General features: G+C 37.5%; 1 protein-coding gene across 2 annotated transcripts in view; it reads right to left on the minus strand.

Annotated features, from left to right (window-relative positions):
* The window catches only part of VCAN (versican), a 134546-nt gene that overhangs the window by 82668 nt on the left and 32538 nt on the right, over positions 1-19340 (minus strand). For both annotated transcript variants that reach the window (XM_027864169.1, XM_027864170.1), the window contains exon 6: positions 2793-3086. In XM_027864169.1, the coding sequence (XP_027719970.1) occupies positions 2793-3086 (294 nt within the window). The remainder of the gene's footprint in view (positions 1-2792; positions 3087-19340) is intronic.

The following is a 19340-nucleotide window of genomic DNA, read 5'->3' on the forward strand; positions in this document are numbered from 1 at the left end:
TGCAACACCTGAGTTTTATCACTCTTCTTTAAGACTTAATCACCTTATTGTAAAGAACTAGATTGTCTGATTCAGAAACAGCTTGCTAGACTGTGAGGTTTATTTTATTTTATTTTACTTTTAATGGATATCTAAGTTTACTTATGGAGGGAAAACATTTAGGGCATTCTATTTTATAAAGATACTTATTAACATGTTTCCAAAATCCATTTCGTTTTTAGAGAGCAATAAAGGTTTTAAAGTCCATTTCTCAGTCATTGTGGGTGGGTTTTTTCCATTTTTTCACAGGGAGAAAGAAGTAGGTACGTCATCCCTATCTTTTTACAATCATTAGATAAGTAGCTTACCACATATTCTCAATTAAGTGTATAATGCCAAGGGAGACAAGGACACATTGATTGTTTTGCTTGACAATTAGCTGTAAAAATCTTGATCACTCTAGCTAAAGTCACTCTTGGCTGAAATATTTTAACTGTGGCTGATGATCACAACACAGACAATATTGCCTAACTATTTTTACCCCTCACATTTGAGGTTACAATCTTTCACATTTCACACAAAGGACTCCGGTAGCCCCATAATTATCTGGGGGAAGTAGACAACAATCACTAAGGATTTGAAACAAATTCCCTGAATCTTTGAAATATATCAAAAGTCACTTCAAAAAGTTCATATGAAATGGGTGGAAATAATTGACTTTATATAACATCTAAGGACAGGTTTTTCACTCCTATCTATATACTTACTTAGTCTGTTCTTCATGGAAAAAATGTTTGAGGATCATGGGAGTCTATTTATGAAAGGGGTAGAAAATGTCAGCAAAGCTAGCCTCTAGGTTAGCTGAGCAGATCACAAAATGAACTCGGTGTTCCAGCTGCAAATCACGAACATATTCCATTTACCATATTACATGAACTTGGGAGATGCCTCAAATGAAAGTTGAGCTTAATATGTCAAAGTTCATTGGGTTTTAGATTTGATAGGAGTGGTTCTATCTGAAGGGAAGACCATGTCTTGTTATTTCTACCTTCTCTATGGATTGCTGCATGCTTTTAAACTGTATTCACAAATATGGGCAGGGAACTGCTTTGATCTTAATTCATGTTGGGGTAGGGGGAAAGTTTGCCCTGAAGAACAAGTCCTACTCATTTTTTTTTTAAATCTAATGTCAGGTCTAAATAATAAAAAGTATATTCAAGCATTAAAGCCAGGCTATCTGGGTAATTCTGCCCCTTCACCACTCTTCTCCACCCCGCCCCCACTCCCTCTGCCTCCCAACATCCCCAATCTGTTTTTTCCTTAATCATACGAGTAATTCAATCTAAAGCCCGAAGTACTTTGATAATTGTTGTTGTGTGAACCTAGCCTGAAGAAAGGAATGTCTCTCTCCTTTTGTAAATACAGGGTTTGTTTTGAAAATGGTTAAGAGCGACACCTTCCCTGGCAGAGCTCAGTTGCTTGAGTGCCTGTGAAAAACTAGTCTTCCCATTGGCTCCTTGCTGATTGGCTGTCTTGCTTCAAGCTAAATATACAACATGTGGCTTTAACACTCAGAAAGTTTAGTCAGTGGGAACTGAACCAGCCTTTTGGCAAGAGGAGGAGGCAGCCTAGCTGGGATACAGCAGCATGTGACATCACTCTTTTCCAGTACATGAACATCTGTTCTGCAGACCTTAGGAGCTGGGACTACCTAGTTATCTCAGCTTGGTTTCTTCCTAGTCACTGAGTAATGCCAATGTGTTTCCAATTTAGAAAATCACTGGTGTCTTCAATTAATGTGTTCCATACTTCTTTATTTTTATTTTATTTCACTGCAGCAAGATACACTGTAGCCTCATTATAATAAAGCTAATGATAGTATGAAATAAAAGCAGCATGGGGTTCTGCCTTTTTTGTTCTCTACAAAGCAGGCATCAACTCTGAGGTCAGCATTATAGTGAGGTGCCAATGTAATAATTTGTTCAATTAAGTCTTCATTTGCTTACTATAGGATTTATTTTAGTAAGAACAGACCTATAACACATGAACTGAGAGTCAATGAGAGGTTTTTCGAAGATCTAAGAAATTTGAATAATTATCTAATTAATGTTGACAATGTGTATTTGCAACTACTTTTAACAGAGTAAGAAAAAATATAAGTATTAGATTTAGCCTGTTTACCTAAGACTTCACCAAAAAAATATGTTCCAATGACATGTGTAACTATAGAATTGTTTATTGGGAGTCATTTTATTTTTTATTAGTCATATTCTATTTTTAAGAGAGATAATTAGAGATTTATCTACTCAAATTTTTGTGAATTATAATATCATTTTATTTTAGGAAGTTCTGGTTACTCACCTAAAAATTACTTCCATTAAAATTCCATACCATTTGAGATAAATAATCAGTCCAGGAAATGCCATAAACAAATAAAATGGAAAGGTGTTAACTTGGCCACATGCTGCCTCAGCATCACAGCACCAACAATTTCCCAACTCTAAGGAATGCCACCAACCTGGAGAGTTATCCAGAAACATGGGCTGGGATTCTAAGGCATGACAGGGCACAGTTAAGACCTTAAGTTGGCATTTTCTCCTCCTAGCCGTAACTTTTCTGTCCACCTAATGTTTTTATGTTTTACTCAGTTACTGCTGTTTAACTATTTCCTTTCTAAAACTACTATAATGAACTATTTTCCTGAGCAGGACACACAAAATGGAATCTACTACCATGGAGAAAAAGCTGTCTTCACTTCATAACTTTGACTCACTCTTCAAATTCATAATTAAAAAAAATAAGAAGAGACTTACGTTTAAAGCAGTAGGCATCAAATTTGCTATCAGGTAAAGGGAAGCCTGTCTGGTTCTCAAAACGATACAGGGTTCTCACCCCAAGTAAACCACCTCCACACTGGGCTCTGGCCACAGTCACGGGGTGGCGCACACTGGCATCTGACAGCCAGCCATAATCACATTTGTCATATCCATTTCTCCAGGCAGCGTGTAACTCCCCCACTGTAGCAAGTCTGGCATCCTGGTTGGCACACTCTTCTTCAGCCTCTTCAAAGGTGAGTTTGTTGGGACCCGTGACATGGAATACATCCCCTGGAAGAAGGTTCAAAGAAGAAAATTAAAAGCTAGGTTTTCACTTCTCTCATTCCTATGTTGAGAATATAGTAGGAAAAGATTAATTCTAAGGCATGGGTTACACTGTAAAAAAAAAGAAATTATGTGACCAAATATGAATATTGCAGTACTTTCAAATATAACAATGAGTTTACATCACATCATTAGGGATAGGGACAGAGTTGGGGTAAGGAAAGAGATAGAGATAGGGATGAGGATAGAGATAGGGGTACGAGTAGGAGTAGGGATATAGGGATAAGAGTGGGAATAAGGATAGGAATTGGACCAATAGCTTCACTTGTATAAGGAACTCTACAGTGCTTCCTCTATCAATTCAGATCAGCACCTTCCCTATAATTTATAATATTAGAGAGTGTCCTAGGACACTAAGATCTTAAGTGACTTGCTGGGGTTATACATCCAGCATGTGTCAGAGTCGGGACTGGAGTGCAGATTTTCCTGGCTTTGAAACTAGTTCTCCAGTCATAATGCCACACTACCTCTCATTATTAGAGAAATGTGTTATTATCATTATTATTATTATTAAACCTCCACAAAAGTCCTACTTCTGGACTGCAGCATGACCTCCACATGTCCTTTCCAACTTAACACAAACTCTAATAGTTTCTATTAAGCTAGGAGGGCTTCAGGCACAACCCCCTATCAGATGACACATCTATCCCCTGAAGATCAAATTAGCTATTTTCTGCAAGGTTCCTCCCCAGAGACTAGCCACCCAAGGATGAATATTTTTGGTCACAGTAACTCATGTGACTGTCTACTAAAGCATGGAGAATTGCAATCTGTGTGAGTGAAGAAAGTACTCACATATCTGATAACATGGATATTTGAAGTATTATTAAAAACATGTACAGGTAATTTAGAATAATTAAGTAATAATGCTTCTGTCCATACAAAACTTCATTATGAAAACTTTATTTGCATGTAAAGCTATTTCCATAGTCATAGAAAAAGCAAATTATCCAATTGGTTATAACAATTTTGTCCAATGAAAAATACTTCACATGTGCTCTGACTCCTGTTCATCTAAGTTATTCTGTTAATGGAAGGACTTAATTATATACTGTCAACATTATAGGAAGGCTGACTTCAGCTGTAGCTTATATTTTTACACTTTTTTTTCTGTTCTGCCATCCAATAGTAATTATTTGTCAGTCCCTCATTTCAGGACTCCCCACTGCACTTAAGACACGTCAAACATCCCAACTACTCAAGCCAAATGGACCTAAACTCCCAAACCGCAGGGCAAAACAAAACAGTGCAGGAAATGATCCCAGAATTTGGAGAAGGAAAAGGATAAAGGTAGGAGTTAATGACACCTCCTTCTTTCTCTATGAAATAAGAGCAACGGTTTTTATTTGCTGATTCATTAAAGAGAAACTGGAAGTTAGCTCCATATCATCTTCAGCTCTTATAGAATATGTTTTCTGGCAACAACAATAATAGCAAATGACTTTATATAGAACTTTCAAGCTTGCAAAGTGCCTGGCAGGCATCATGTCATGTGATCAAGGTATACATAATTACCAAATCCTGTTACTATAAAATAATTTGGAAATTTTCTCAATTTTATGATGGAAGTTAATCTACAATATATGAAATAGATGCTTAATCATTATTCATATGAAAAGTATATATTTCATGAAAGAATATGTGTAGCTGAAATATTGAATCAGACAGAATTAGGGACAACCATAGAAAAATTAAAGTAGAAGGGACAGAAAGGCAACATAAAAATAATGAATAATAAGCAAGAGAAAAGATGAACCTCCATGCCTGGAACTCTCCTTCCTCATCCCCACATCCTTGTTTCCCTGACTTCCTTCAAGTCCCTGCTACAATCTATAAGAAGCCTTTACTGATCCCTCTTATTTCTACTGCCCCCCCCTTCTGATGACTATTTCCAATTTATCCTGTGTATAGCTTATTTATTCATAGTTGTTTGCGTGTTTTCTCCCCAACTAGACTGTGAGTTCCTTGAGATGAAGGACTGTCGTTTGCTTTTCATTGTATCCCCAGCTCTTAACACAGTAATTGGTACATAGTAGGTGCTTAACAAATGTTGATTGACTGACTGCCTTACTGAAAAGCTATCCAAGCTGTCCTTCTAGTACCGATGACAGTATGGTCATTGATGATCTCCAAATATGTAGCCTAATAGACAATTGGAGCCTGATGAACTCTGGTGTAATCAAGCTTAAAATATACCTATCTCAACTCAAATAAAGGAAGATTTCTATCTCAAAAGTAACTATTTAAATTGTCAATGAACTGTCTTCCTCTTCATCCACTCAGTATTTGTTTTAGAAAGATAATGACAAGCATTATAGGGGGATGGAATGGTCCCAAATCTGCATATCAGCTTTAATGTGATTATCTCAGTATAAATCTCAAACTGTTCCCAATCAGACAGAAAACCTTGATTGTTGCCTGACATGTGAATAAACTGGGTGTTTAGGAAGATTTTTGTCTGGAAATCATTCAGCTTGGCCCTAAATAATGAGCTATGTTGTAAAAGCAGACTATCTGTTGTTCACACTGTGCTACGCGGAGCTGGAATGTGGTTGCGTACAAAATTTGTAGATTAATGTGGCTCCTGAAGTAGTTATGAGGGACCTAAAAGGTTTTTAATGGGTACAGGACAAGCAAGGAAAATATTCACACGGGACCTGGAAAGTGGCGGTGGCAGCAGCAGCATTGTTAGCAACAGCACCTACTATGTGCCACACACTGTGCTAAGTGCTGATATTTCATCTGATCCTCACAACAACCCTGAGCCTATTTTACAGATGAGGAAACTGAAGCAAAAAAAGGTTAAGTGACCTGCCTAGGGTCACACAGTTAGCAAGTGTCAGAGGCCAAAATTCAACTCAGTTCTTCCTGTTTCCAGGTCTAGTGCTCTATCGATTGTGCCATCTATCTAGATATTCTCAAATGTGATCATTCCACCCAAATATTTCAGAATGATATGGGTTTTTAGAAGAGAGAGTAGATCTGTGGTTTCATTGCTATAAGAAGGTTCCTATGTCAATGCAGATTGGCACTTTTCCTGCAACTTCTGGTCTTCAAAATTTGCCTAGGAAACTCAGACTAAAGGACTTCTCTTATTTCACAAAGCAAATATGTGTCAGAGATGGGGCTTGAACCCAGTTGGGTCTTCTTAACCCCAAAGCCAACTTTATTTCCACCATACCACTTGGCCTATCACCAATGTGTCCATACTCAACCAATCACCCAGTCACCAAGGATTTATTAAGTGCCTCCTATATGCCAAGTATCATACTAGGTACCACCAGGTCTATAGAGACAAAAGTGAAGCAGTTTTTGTCCTCAAGGAGTTTACTTTCTAACAAAGAGACAATGTATACATATATAGGTATATGTGTATGCTCATATATGGGTGTGCATATATAGAATATGTCAAATATGTACAAATAAGGTGTTTTAGGAGAGAGGAAGATATTGGCATTGATAGAATTTGAAAAAAAAATCATGTGGAATGTGGCTCTTGGCCTTGGTTTTGATAGAGGCTAAGAGGTGATTAGCAGGGAGTATATTTCGGGCATGGAGGAAAGACAGTACTAAGACTTGGAGATGGGAAATAGAGTATCACGTATGAGAAACTGCAAGCAGGCCATGGAGCGTGTGAAGGAGAGTACTATGTAAAGAAGCTAGAAAGGAAGGTTGCATAGGATTGTAAAGGGCCTTACATGCCAAACAGAGGAGTTTGTGTTTGATCCTAAAGATAATAAGGAACAATTAGAGTTTATGGAGTAGGGATGTGACTTGGTCAGGTATGTGATTTAAGAATAATTATTTAGGTAACTGTGTGGAGGATCACTGGAATAAGGAGAGACTTGGAGCAGAGCAACCAATGAGGAGTCTCTTTCAATAGCCTAGGTGAGAGGTAACAAGGGCCTGAACTAGGGTGATGGAATTATTAGAAAAGGGGACAGATGTGGGAGATGTTGTGGAGGTGAAAATGATAAGTGACTTGTTGGTTCTGTGAGATGAGCAAGAATGAGTCAAGCGATAATACCAGGGGTGGGGAACCTGCGGCCTCAAAGCCAGATGTGGCCCTCTAGGTCCTCAAGTACAGCCCTTTGACTGAATCCAAACTTCACAGAACAAATCTTTTTATTTTAAGGAAGTTTGGATTCAGTGAAAGGGGCGCACCCTTGATTGGATGAAATCCAATCCAATCAAGAAAAATGTACAATCTTGCAATTAGGTACAAAAATAAATTGATTTAAAGTTGATAGCACAGGATGGGAGAAGCATGACTTATTCCATAAATTAAAAATAAATTTTTAAAAAGCTGTCTAGATGTTTTCTATGAGCTTAATCTGAGTCCAAAATGTCAAATAGGAAGAAAAGTTAATGCAATCTTCTGTTTCATTAAAAGGAGTATTTCTTCCAAAGAACAAGGAGGTGATGGTTCCACTGTGCCCTACTCTCATCAGACCTCATCTGGGGTACTGAGTGTTCAAATCTGGGGACCAGGATCTAAGAAGAACAATCTGTAGAGTGTCAAGAAGAGGGCAACTAGAATGGAGGAATGGCCTTGAGTCTATGACACGAAAATTGGTTTAAAGGAACTGGCAATGTTTATCCTGAAAGAAGAATCAAGTGGGACAGTGATAACTGCCTTCAAGTGTTTGACTGGCTGTCATATGGAAGAGGGCAGCGTCCTTTTTGGACCCAAAGGGCAGATCCAGGAACAATGGGTGGAAGTTGTAAAGAAACAATTTTAAGTTCAATGTTAGGGAAAACTCTCTAATAATTAAAGCTGTCCAAAAGAAGAATGAGTGGTGGGCGGGATGTCCCTCTTGAGAACTCTTAAAGCAGAGGCTGGAAGACCACTTGTATACGTCAGAGTAGAGATTCCTTTTGTCTACATATTAGAAGAAGTCCCTTCCAAATGTCAGATTCTGTGCTTCTGTCAATTAAAGATGACGTTGTAATTTCTAGTCTTTGTAGCTGGAAAGGATGGTATTAACCTTGATAGAATTAGGGGAATTTGGAAGGGAGGCAGTTTCAAAGGGGGAAAATAATGAGTTCTGATTTGGATATGTTGAGTTTGAGATGCCTACTAGATGCCAAGTTCAAAATGCCTCGAGCTGGGCTAAGCCTAAATATAAATCAAAGAATGTTATTACAAAGACCAAGGTCTTTTATTAAGAAGTGAACAACTCTTTTTTTCTCTCTTTCCTCAACAGAAAACCAAAGTTAGTGTTGCCACAAGGCTCTGCTTAGCTTTCTGGGACACGTGATCCATCTCAGCCATGGACCTTGTCTCAAGACTACATGGCAGACAGAGAGACGGCATCACCTTGAACAGTTCCATTCATATCAATATCACACTTGTTTTAGGTCTGAAAGGAATGCAAGTGTGAAAACAGGCAGTGTGCCAGTATTTTTCCCTCCTAGGTAGAACATTATTTGGGTTTGTTTTTACAGCTGGATATCAATTTTATTACTTTCGTTTCCTTCATTGTAGGGAGTTTCTACTTTGTGGAAAAACTACTCGACTTCCTAAATGCTAAGAGTATTCAACACACTCAAGTACAGGAGAAAAATACAATTAGGGAGCAAGTCCTGTTTCACCAAACAGCACTGTTACTCTATATGCTGGAGAATAAATAGCATGTGCCTCTGAGTAATTTGCTTAAGGAACCAGCCTCCATGCTGAGCCAGACTGAAGAATTTACTCAGTCAAATAACCTAGTGGGATTTACTATGTAACCAGCCTCAAAGTTTTATACAACAAACATTTTGTGTGAGACTCTGGCAGGTGCTTTTAAGGTATGAAAAGGAATAGGAATTAGGTTGCTAAATGAATACAAAACCATTTATATTATTATCGAAAGACTTCCTATACTTTTTTCTTCTTTTGAACATATCAATCATTTCATTCATTTGTATCATGGGTCATGTTCCCATTTAACCATTCAATCTGCCTAATAAAAAAAGCTCACAAAAGACTTATTTGCTTTAAGTCTTCCTCTGTCATACAAAAGCCATCCATGCCTAATTCCAAATTTATGAGCAGAGAACATTTCAAACACCACAAACCAAAATAGAAAATATATGAAAGGGAAAACACTAAGAAATTAAAGGCGATGCAAATGGAGAGAAATGGGCCACTACTCTGCTGCCACCTCTCTGGTATTGTATGAGCTTTCTTTTCAGGGAAAAGATTAAGAGTATTCAAAATGATGCTCCCAAATCCCATAAAGGTATTTTATTGTCATTTTATCATATGGACAAACTATGATGTCTTGTGGGACATCTATAGTGAGTAGAAGAGAGAAGGGTAACATGGAAGAAGATCCAGCAAAAGAGATAGAGGAATGGCTAAACAGATAATAGAACCAAGGGTCACAAAAATCCTGAGAGCAGAGAATAGTAAAATATTACATGGCAGTCAAGATGGATTACGATAGAAAAGAAGTCATTAGTCTGAGGTATCACCTCATATTCATCAAATTGGTTAACATGACAGAAAAGGAAAATAGCAAATGCTGAAGAGCGTGTGGGAAAATGGCTACCTTAATGCCCTGTTGGTGGAGCTGTGAACTGGTCCAACTATTCCGAAAGATAATTTGGAATTACACAGAAAGGGCAATAAAATTGTGCATACCCTTTGACCCAACAATGGCACCACTAGGTCTATATCCCAAAGAGATCAAAGGAAAAAGAAAAGGACCCAACTATACAAAAATATTCATAACAGCAATTTTTTGTGATGGCAAAGAATTGGAAATTGAAGGGATGCCCAACAATTGCAGAATAGCTGAACAATTGTACATGATTATGATGGAATACTATAATATTGTAAGAAACAATGAACAGGATGGTTTCAGAAAAACCCGAGAAGACTTATTTGAGCTGATGCAAAGTGAAGCGAGCAGAACTAGGAGAACATCGGCCACAGTACCAGCAATATTATATCATAATCAACTGTGAAAGACTTAGCTACTCTTATCAATACAGTGATCTACAACAGTTCCAAAGGACTCATTATGAAAAATGCTATCCACAACTAAAGACAGAACTGAGGAACCCTGAATGCAGATTGAAGAGTATCTTCTTTCACTTTATTTTCCTTGCTTTTTATTTCTTTCACAAGATGGCTAATGTGGAAATGTTTTGTATGATTTCATATATATATATATATATCATATATATATATTGGGTATTGCATTCTTTTCCTTCTTAACAAGTTTGGGAGGGGGAGGTGGGAGGTAGTGATTCAAAACTGAATTTTTTTAAAGCCATTATATTTGGTAATTGAAAGATCATTGGTCACTTTAGAGATCATTCAGTGGAATGATGAATTTAGAAACCAGATGGCAGAGGATTTAGAACTGCGTGAAAGAGAAGCTATGTAGGAACTTAGTGAAAATGAATTTCTTAAGCTTAGCTAGTTTTGCCTAGCAAGGTTGTTAGAACCTAGTGAGAATTCCTTTTTCTTTTGTTCTGTTTTATTTTATTTTTAAGGCTGGGGATAACCTTATATATTGGGTATATTGGTAGGCCACAGGGAAGCAATCACAAAAGAATAAAGACTTGGGGAGGAAGTGATGACAGTAAGTGAGGGACTGAATGAATGAATATAGGAAAAATCATTTATTTGGTAGTTACTAATATGCCAAGCACTGTGCTAATTCCTGGGGACACAAAGAGAAAATAGAAAGTCCCTGCTTTCAAGAAGCTCATATTCTAACTGAAGGAGACAACATATACAAGCAGGTTGGATAGAAAATACCCATCTGTCCCAAGTGTGTATATGTGGCAAGGCCAAGGGGTCTTTTAATGGACATCAGCACTGAGGACGTGCACAAAATACCAGCGTCCAGGGATTTGGAGGGCATAATGGTAAGGAACTTGTTATGGTCTAGAGGACCTGAGGATGCCAGAGGCAGGGTAGATGGTAAGGCCGAGAGGTCTTCCATATTACAGAAAGGATTGTGTAGTTGGTATCAGACTGATGGAGAAGATGGGAGGGAATCAAGCACTCTTAAAGGGGTTGGCTTTGGCCTCCTTATCAAAGACAAAAGTAGAGTTACTGAATAAGGATGTCAGAGGAATGTGAGCTGACAAGGAAGAAGGGAAGTTTGTGACAAATGGCCTAGGTTTTTTACTGAATCTGAGGTGAGGTCCTCATTTTGGAATGGGGACAATGAGTGTAGTGAGAGACTTGAGGACAGAAGAGGCTTGAAACAGCAGCTGTAGTTAATAGGATAAAAATCAATTAGGGAGACAGCTAGGTGGCTTAGTGGATAGAGTACTAGCCATAGAGTCATGAGGACCTGAGTTCAAATCTGACCTCAGACACATACTAGCTGTGTGACCCTGGGCAAGTCACCTAACCCCATTGCCTCCAAAACCAGAGAAAAAAAACAGAATCAATCAGGGAGGAGCAGAAGGATTGCCTCATTGCAGAGAGAAGGGCTCACTTGAGATTAGAAAGCACAGATTTGTAATGGATCCAGTCAGCAGTTTCATGACTTCCTTTAGCTCCATGCAGCAGCACACAAGTAGGAAAAAAAGGAAGCAGACAGTAGGAGTAATCCAGAGTTCGGGTTTGATAAAGCATGAGTAGCAATAGGACAAGAGAGTAATAAATTCAAGTATACTATAGAGTTGAACTAGTTAACCAAAGGATCAAGATAGGGAAGCAACAAGACTATTTCCAGAGCAGAAATCCTCACATCAAGCCAGTGATGTAAGTAGGACAGGTGATAGCTTTCCCATTTAACACATTAGGAAACTGAGGCTCAGAGAATTTGATTTGCCTACTCATACAGCAAGTAAGTTGCAGAGATGAAATTCAAAATCTAGCTCTCTTCCCATACTACAGCTTCTCCACAGGGTAATGAAGAAAGCAAATTAAAAAAAAAAATTCCAAAGAGATTGGACTTTCAGAATGGGGTTTTCTAGTTCAATCTTGTCCTTTCATGTCCGAGTAAATGTAGGCCCCTTCTGGTGAAATGGTCAAGTCAACTAGTTAGTAGCAGATCCTGAATTTGAATGCAGGTCTTCTGATTTCTATATCAATCCTCTATTTTTTAATCATCCCCAAACAGCCCCATTGGGCTTGGTCATGTCTTGAAACCAGTTGTATTCATCCAGGAATAATTCACCAAAATGATTTAGGAAAACAAGAGGTGGTGCTTTGTGGTCTCTCTTTCTTTAATTGATCTTTATTTTCACTTTTTGGAACTCAGTTACTTTATCTAGAAAGAATTGCACATTTTTGTCACAATTATATTTAAATGTGTGCATATATTCATAGAATTGTGCAAAAGTAGATGTGAATTGAATGTTGTTCATAGTTTAGATTAAATGGTATAGATAGATCATTGTGCCATGAAATCATCTGGTATATATTTATGTATGAATTATTTATATGCTGTTTTACATGGATATATACAAATGGATTGCTTTATCTTCTATATGTTGTGCTACATATCTTTATGTTGTATATATAGATATGTTCTGTATTTTCTATCAGTTGGTTTTATACTTATATGTGCATACAAACACAAATATGTCTCCAAATAATACAATAGATAGATGATAGACAAACATATAGAGAAGTTTATACACACACACATTTGTGTGTCTATATATGTTAGGGAACTGCATGGCACAATGATCTGTAATAGCATATCATCTATGACTGTGTATGTGTATATACATATGTATATATATATATATACATATGTAGTATTTGTGACATCTCTAAGTAATACAAAGACAGGATAAACATTAAATAGCCTTCAAATTTCCCTAAAGAACTTAAGTTTTCTCTTCTTGTTTTTAATTTGGTTTTATTTAGAAGAGAAAAACCAATAATAACAGGCATCTATATTGTCTTTTAAAGTTTGCAAAGTGTTTTATGTGGGTTATTTCATTATAACCTCAAAGCAACCCTCTTACAGGCACCATTATCCTCCCTTTACATATGAGGCCAGGGAAGCCCAGGGAGGTTCAGTTACTTGCCCAGGATCATAGAGGCAAGTATCAGAGGCAGGTTTTCAGCCTTAGGTCTTCTTGACTCCAAGTTCACCACTGTAGCCAGTCTGCAACACCGGCCTCTCATTTATGAAAACAAATGCACATGCATCTGAAGGGACAATGAATCCCTCACCGGTGTGTGCTGGCTAACAGTTAACAGAGTGCTATATAAGCTTTTGAGGAGAAGCACTTCAGTTTTTCAAAAACATGCGTGTTACTCTAGTAATTTGAGCCTTTAATCCTTAGGCAAACAAACATTTTATTAACTCTATCAAGAAAAACTCTGGTGCTGCCAAGGCAATTCCATTTCATTTCAGGAGTAAAGACAGAATTTGGCTTGATATATTCTGAATTTGCAGGTAAAATAAATAAAAAGTCAGGTTAGGACTTTCTAAATTTCTTATTTTTTTATGTTAAAGTAAGAAACATGACGTAGCTTCCCTTTAAAAAAAAAAACAGGCTTAGCATTTAAACTAAAATTAACACTCTTGTAGTGAAATAGCCTGCTGGTTCATTACATAATTTACATATATTAAATCATATTTATGTGGAAATACATCAACATGCTTGTTAGCAGTTCCTTGGGCTACCTATACAAGTATGGCCTTGAAAAACTATTTAGCATATGAAAGAAGAAGGTGTTTAGAACAAAATGATGTTCAAGAAGTGTTACAAAGGGTCTCTTATTTAGAGCTGTGATGTTTTCATTTGAGTGAAAAATGCTTCTAAAAACAATGTCTGGGCTGCTGAATCTTGAAAAGACACAGGAAGGCAGTTAGGTGGTTCAATGGATAGAACTCGACCTGGAGACATAGACCTCAAGCCTAGCTGTGTGACCCTGGGCAAATCACTTGATTTCTGCTTACCTCAGTTTCCTCAACTTTAAAATAGGGATAAGAATAGCACCTTCCTTCCAGGGTTGTGGTGAGGATATTTGTAACATGCTTTGAAACCTTAAAGCTCCATATAAATAATAGCTATTGTTATGATTGTTGTTCGGTTGTCTCAGGCATGTCTGACTCTCGGTAACCCTGTTTGGGTTTTTCTTGGCAAAGATATTGGAGTGGTTTGCCATTTCCTTCTCCAGCTCATTTTACAAGATGTTGGAACTGAGGCAAAGAAGGTAAAGTGACTTGCCCAGGGTCACAGGGCTAATAAGGGTCTGAGGCTAGATTTGAACTCAGGAAGATGAATTTTCCTGACTCCAGGCCTGGTGCTCTACCCACTCACCTAGCTGCCCTTATTATTATGTGATACAATGTGACAATAGGTCAGTCACAAAATCTTCCCTTCCTTTTTGCATCTTGATCATCCTACAGTTCCATATATATTTTTCCTCTAAGGACTCTTTCAAGTTCTATGATCCATTCCATTATGGAGGAAACCAGAACGTTTTTTGAACCCGATGGAAAATCTGAGGAAAAGAGTCTGATGATTACCCTTGCTCTAGTATTTCTGAATAGGTAGATCCTCTAGTCTAAAAGCACTCACACTTTTTGGTCTCAGGACCCCTTTACACTCTTAAACATTATTGAAGACTACCTCCCTCCCCAAGAGTTTCTGTTTATGTGGGTCATGTCTATCAAAATTTATCATAGAAATGGAAACATTTTAGCATTATTATTAAAATAGTTTTGATCTTGTGGACTGCCTGGAAGGGCCCCTTGACACTTTGAGAACTACCACTCTGGTTCCTCCCATAACAAAAATGAAAACAAGCTTACATAGAAAGAAAGTCCTGAAGTGTTCACTGCTGATAACATTGGAAAGAAAGGCTCACAGATCTAGATGACTCCTAAAATAAAATGAAATATCGGAATATCGGATATGACAGTGGATCTTCACTAGACAGAACCTTGCACACAGGACAAACAGGAAATATCCGTTAATTAATGCTTTTAAGACAAGTTTCTGAAATTTCTTTTTCTTAGGGGTTAAACACAAAGAAATAGATGGAGCAGTGGATGAAGAGCAAGAACCTGAGTCCAAGTCCCACTTCTGACACATACTGTCTCTATAACCCTAGGCAAGTCACTTTTTCTCTCAGTGCCTTAAGAAACAACCCAGAGGCAGCTAGGTGGATAGAGCACCGGCCCTGAAGTCAGGACGACCTGAGTTCAAATCTGACCTCAGACCAAACACTTGACACTTACCAGCTGTGTGACCCTCGGCAAGTCACTTAATCCCAATTGCCAAAATAAAAAAAAAAAGAAAGAAGGAAAGAAAGAAAGAAAGAACCTAAAACCTTAAGGTGAGGAACAGTTGATGGGGGGATCTCCTCTCAGAGTGTTGAAATGAATATACTTATACCAATGAAATCACAGAACCATCCAAAAAAAATTTTTTTTTAAACCCTCCATTCCCAAACAGTTCGCTGCAGCTGCCTAGGTGCCTCAGGGAACACACAGGGACAGTACAACATGGGATATTCAAATTTTCTATTTAACCATTTAATAAGCTAGGTATTTCTAACTTATTAGCTTGTTAAGTTTGTTTCTTTTTTTTTTTAGTTTGGGGTTTGTTTTGGGGTTGTTTTTTTTTGCATCTCAGGCACTATGGAAACACTATTGAGACACTAAGAGCACCTTAACTGAGAAAGTTTGGGAACCACTGATTTAACCAGTTGAACAGGAAGATTGGTTCCATCTAGCTCTAAGATTTTATGACTGATATACTTTATAGAATTACTGAGGAGCTAATTATTTGGACTGTGTGGAAAACCTGGAATTATTCTTATATTATATATACTAGAGAGGCAGAGTAGTATAATAGATACAGAGTCCATTTCAGAAGCAGTCCAGGGTTCAAAGCCTACCTTAGCATATACTAACAAGTCAACTAACTTCAGAGATCCCCAGAAAACTCTCTAAAACTCTAAGCCAGGGCTGGGAAACCAGCAGCCTTGAGGCTATATGGCCCTCTAGTCCTTAAGTGCAGTCTTTTGACTGAATCCAAACTTCATAGAACAAATCCCCTTAATAAAATCATTTGTTCTGTAAAACTTGGACTCAGTGGAAAGGCCACACCCAGAGACCTAGAAAGCCACACATGCCTGGAGACCACAGGTTCCCCACCCCTGCTCTAAACTATCCAGTGTGATTGCTAATCTGCATTGGTAAAAGTTTCTCTTCAAAAGTTCCCTAAACCAATAAAATCACAGGTCCAGTCAAGATAGAAAAAGTATAGATACTTAACTATGCATACATAAATGTAAAAATAAACATAAAAAGAATGGGAATTGTGATATTAAATTTTGGAAATCAGAAGTTTAGATATCAACACTATAGAAATGTATAAGCCCTTCCCATATTACTTTTCCATTAGACTGTAATGTATATAGAGGCTGTTCTTTATGAATCTTTAGAGGCCAGTGATAAATTCCTGCAGTTATGCATTATTGACTTAACAGAACCAAAGGGGCTGTCTAGAAGTGCCTACTGGGATTACCATGAATTGTGTCTCTTGGAGGGACTGCTTGGGTGGTGAGCTCAGAACCCTCCCCCAACAAGCTCTTTAACAGACCTATAAGATTCCAAAGAGTCCTGCATTCACATACAATAGCCACTTTGGTTCTAAACTTGAAATACCACTCAATCCTTATAAGGTATAGGATCTCAAACAAAGGCAGTTATAGGCATCATGAGCTGTGGTTTTCTGCTAGCTCAGTGAAAAATAAATAACAGCATTGGGTTATCAGAAACCACCCTCAATAACTATATCACTATACACACACACACATATATATACATACATATATACATATGCATACACACACATATATACACATATACTTATATACACATATACATATATATATATTGCTCCACTCAGCAAATGAGCATTTATTAAGAGCCTACTACATGCCAGGCATTGTGCCAAATGCTAGGGATATGAAAAGTCTTAGTGAAATTCTAAGTTATTAAAGCTATTTAAGCTATTCTATTAGAGCTTAAAACTGAACTAAGACTCTTGGGACATTTTGCATTTAACCCACTTCATTTATACTGAACTAGGTAGTATTCTGGTTCTAAGGTTTAAAATCAATATTGAATCAGAGATAGATACATGAGAAATTCTTCTAAATGATTTATATAGGCATTTTTGTATTATATAAGTTAATTAATACTATACTATCATATTCTGTTATATATTAAATATAATATAATTATAATGATTAATATGTTAATTATGGGGATCAAATCAGCATTATCATAGTAGTCACACTAGGGAAGAATCCCCTATAGCCTAGAATCCAGCTAAGTCAAAAGTCAGTCTATTCAAGGCGTTGGATCTCTGCTTTTGGCCCAACCTTAAGCCTTCCAAATGCTAGAGAAGTTTAAAATGAGTCCAACTGCTAGACCTGGGGGATTTATGGAAACAATGAGCTATAACCAGGGAGGATGCTAAAGTAAAAGGTGGAAAAGACCTCCAATAAATCAGGGAAAGGGGTCAGATGAGAAAGACCCTGACCCCTTTCTACCTGTACTAAACTTAATAAGCTTCCATCAATTGCCCCATTTATTTGGCAGTATCTACCAAAGGCTAAACTCGTTGTAAGGTTAGAAGTAGACTATGCAGAGTGATATGATTGCTATATGTTGATTACAGTAAGATGAAAGCTATTCTGTTCTAAGCTCTTTGGGATATTAATGTATGAAAGCTAGGGTTTTTCATTTAGACTGAGAGATAGTAACATTTATTACTACAAGGAGAAATAACTCAACCAGGATGCTAAATTCCCAAAGGCTAAAGAAATGAGTGGGGTGTGTGAATTATGAAATTTTTGTGCATTCACTAGTCAAAAACAAAATTAATCAAAAAGAAAAAGAAAAAAATCCCAAAATCCAAGCTCAGCAATTTTTTCCTCCTTGACCAAAAAAGGCCAGCCATCTATCAGCTGGTATGTCACAATCCAGGTATTTTTAGTCTTAAGTATGATAGTGGGGTTTGGGAGATGCATTAGACAAGTCTTATAGGTAATCAGCTATCCTGTGTGTCAAAGAAAGGCCTAGAAGCAAACTACATTTGGCTTCAATACTTAGCATTTCACTAGGTTGCTAATGAAAAAGGAAATGCTATGGAAGAAAAAAAAATCTATAAACAAACATTTATTGTGTCCACTATGCCCCTCACACTTGGCAAAACAAGGTGGGGAAGGGAGAGAGATAACAAAAGCCATAACAAAACAGATCCTGATCCCAAGCAGCTTATGATGTTTTGGAGGAGAAAGCATATCCATAAGTAAGTAAACACTGACCATAGGCAAAATGATTGCAAGGCTTTGGGGATGGAGTGTACTAGCACCTAAACTGGAAAGATCAAGGCAAGCTAAAAGTGAAAGTTAAAAACTATCTTTACATGTAATTAGAAAAAATAAAATACTAAAAAAAGGAAGGAAGGAAGGAAGGAAGGAAGGAAGGAAGGAAGGAAGGAAGAAAAGCTAAAGGTAGAAGGCAGAAGGTGTGAGCTAAGGTTTGAAAGAAATCAAAGATTGAAAGAGATAGAGGTGAGGGGGCGGAGCAATGCAAGGAAGAGACAGCCAGTTCAAAGACAGGGTTAGAAGACAAAATGTATGTGAGGAACAGCAAGTAAGCCAAACTACAAAGTACGTGGAGGGGAGTAATATGTGAGAAGACTGGAAAGGTAGTTAGGGGCTAGGTCAAGAAAAATATTAAGTACCAGAGAGAGGATTTTATATTTGTTTCTAAAGGCTATTTAGTAGGAGGTGACATAGACAGACCTGACCTTTAGGAAAATCATTTTTTTTGTAGTTGTAAAGAGAAAGGTTGGAGTGGGGGGAGATATTAGGTAAGGAGACTAAATGAGAGGCTATTACAGTAATCCAGGTGAGAAGTGATGAGGGGCTGAATCCCCAACTGTTAGTATCCCTCATTATAAATCTAAGCTCTCTGAAATTAAGGATTGTTTTGTTCCTTGTATTTGTACATACAAGTCCTAGAACAGTTCCTGGCACATAAGAAAGTATTAATTAGTAGGATATATAATAATAAATTAATTGATAAATACTTATTGATTGATTGAACTAGGGTGATAACTGTGTGAGTGGAAAGAAGGACATATATCTAAAAAATGACTGAGATAGAAATGACAAGATTGGGCAGCTGGTTAGATATATAGCATGAGTGACAGCAGAAGACACTGAGGCTGCAAACTTGAGCACTTCCC

This window comes from Vombatus ursinus, unplaced genomic scaffold, assembly GCF_900497805.2.
Source record: "Vombatus ursinus unplaced genomic scaffold, bare-nosed wombat genome assembly UNPS02014774.1, whole genome shotgun sequence".
Lineage (NCBI taxonomy): Eukaryota > Metazoa > Chordata > Mammalia > Diprotodontia > Vombatidae > Vombatus > Vombatus ursinus.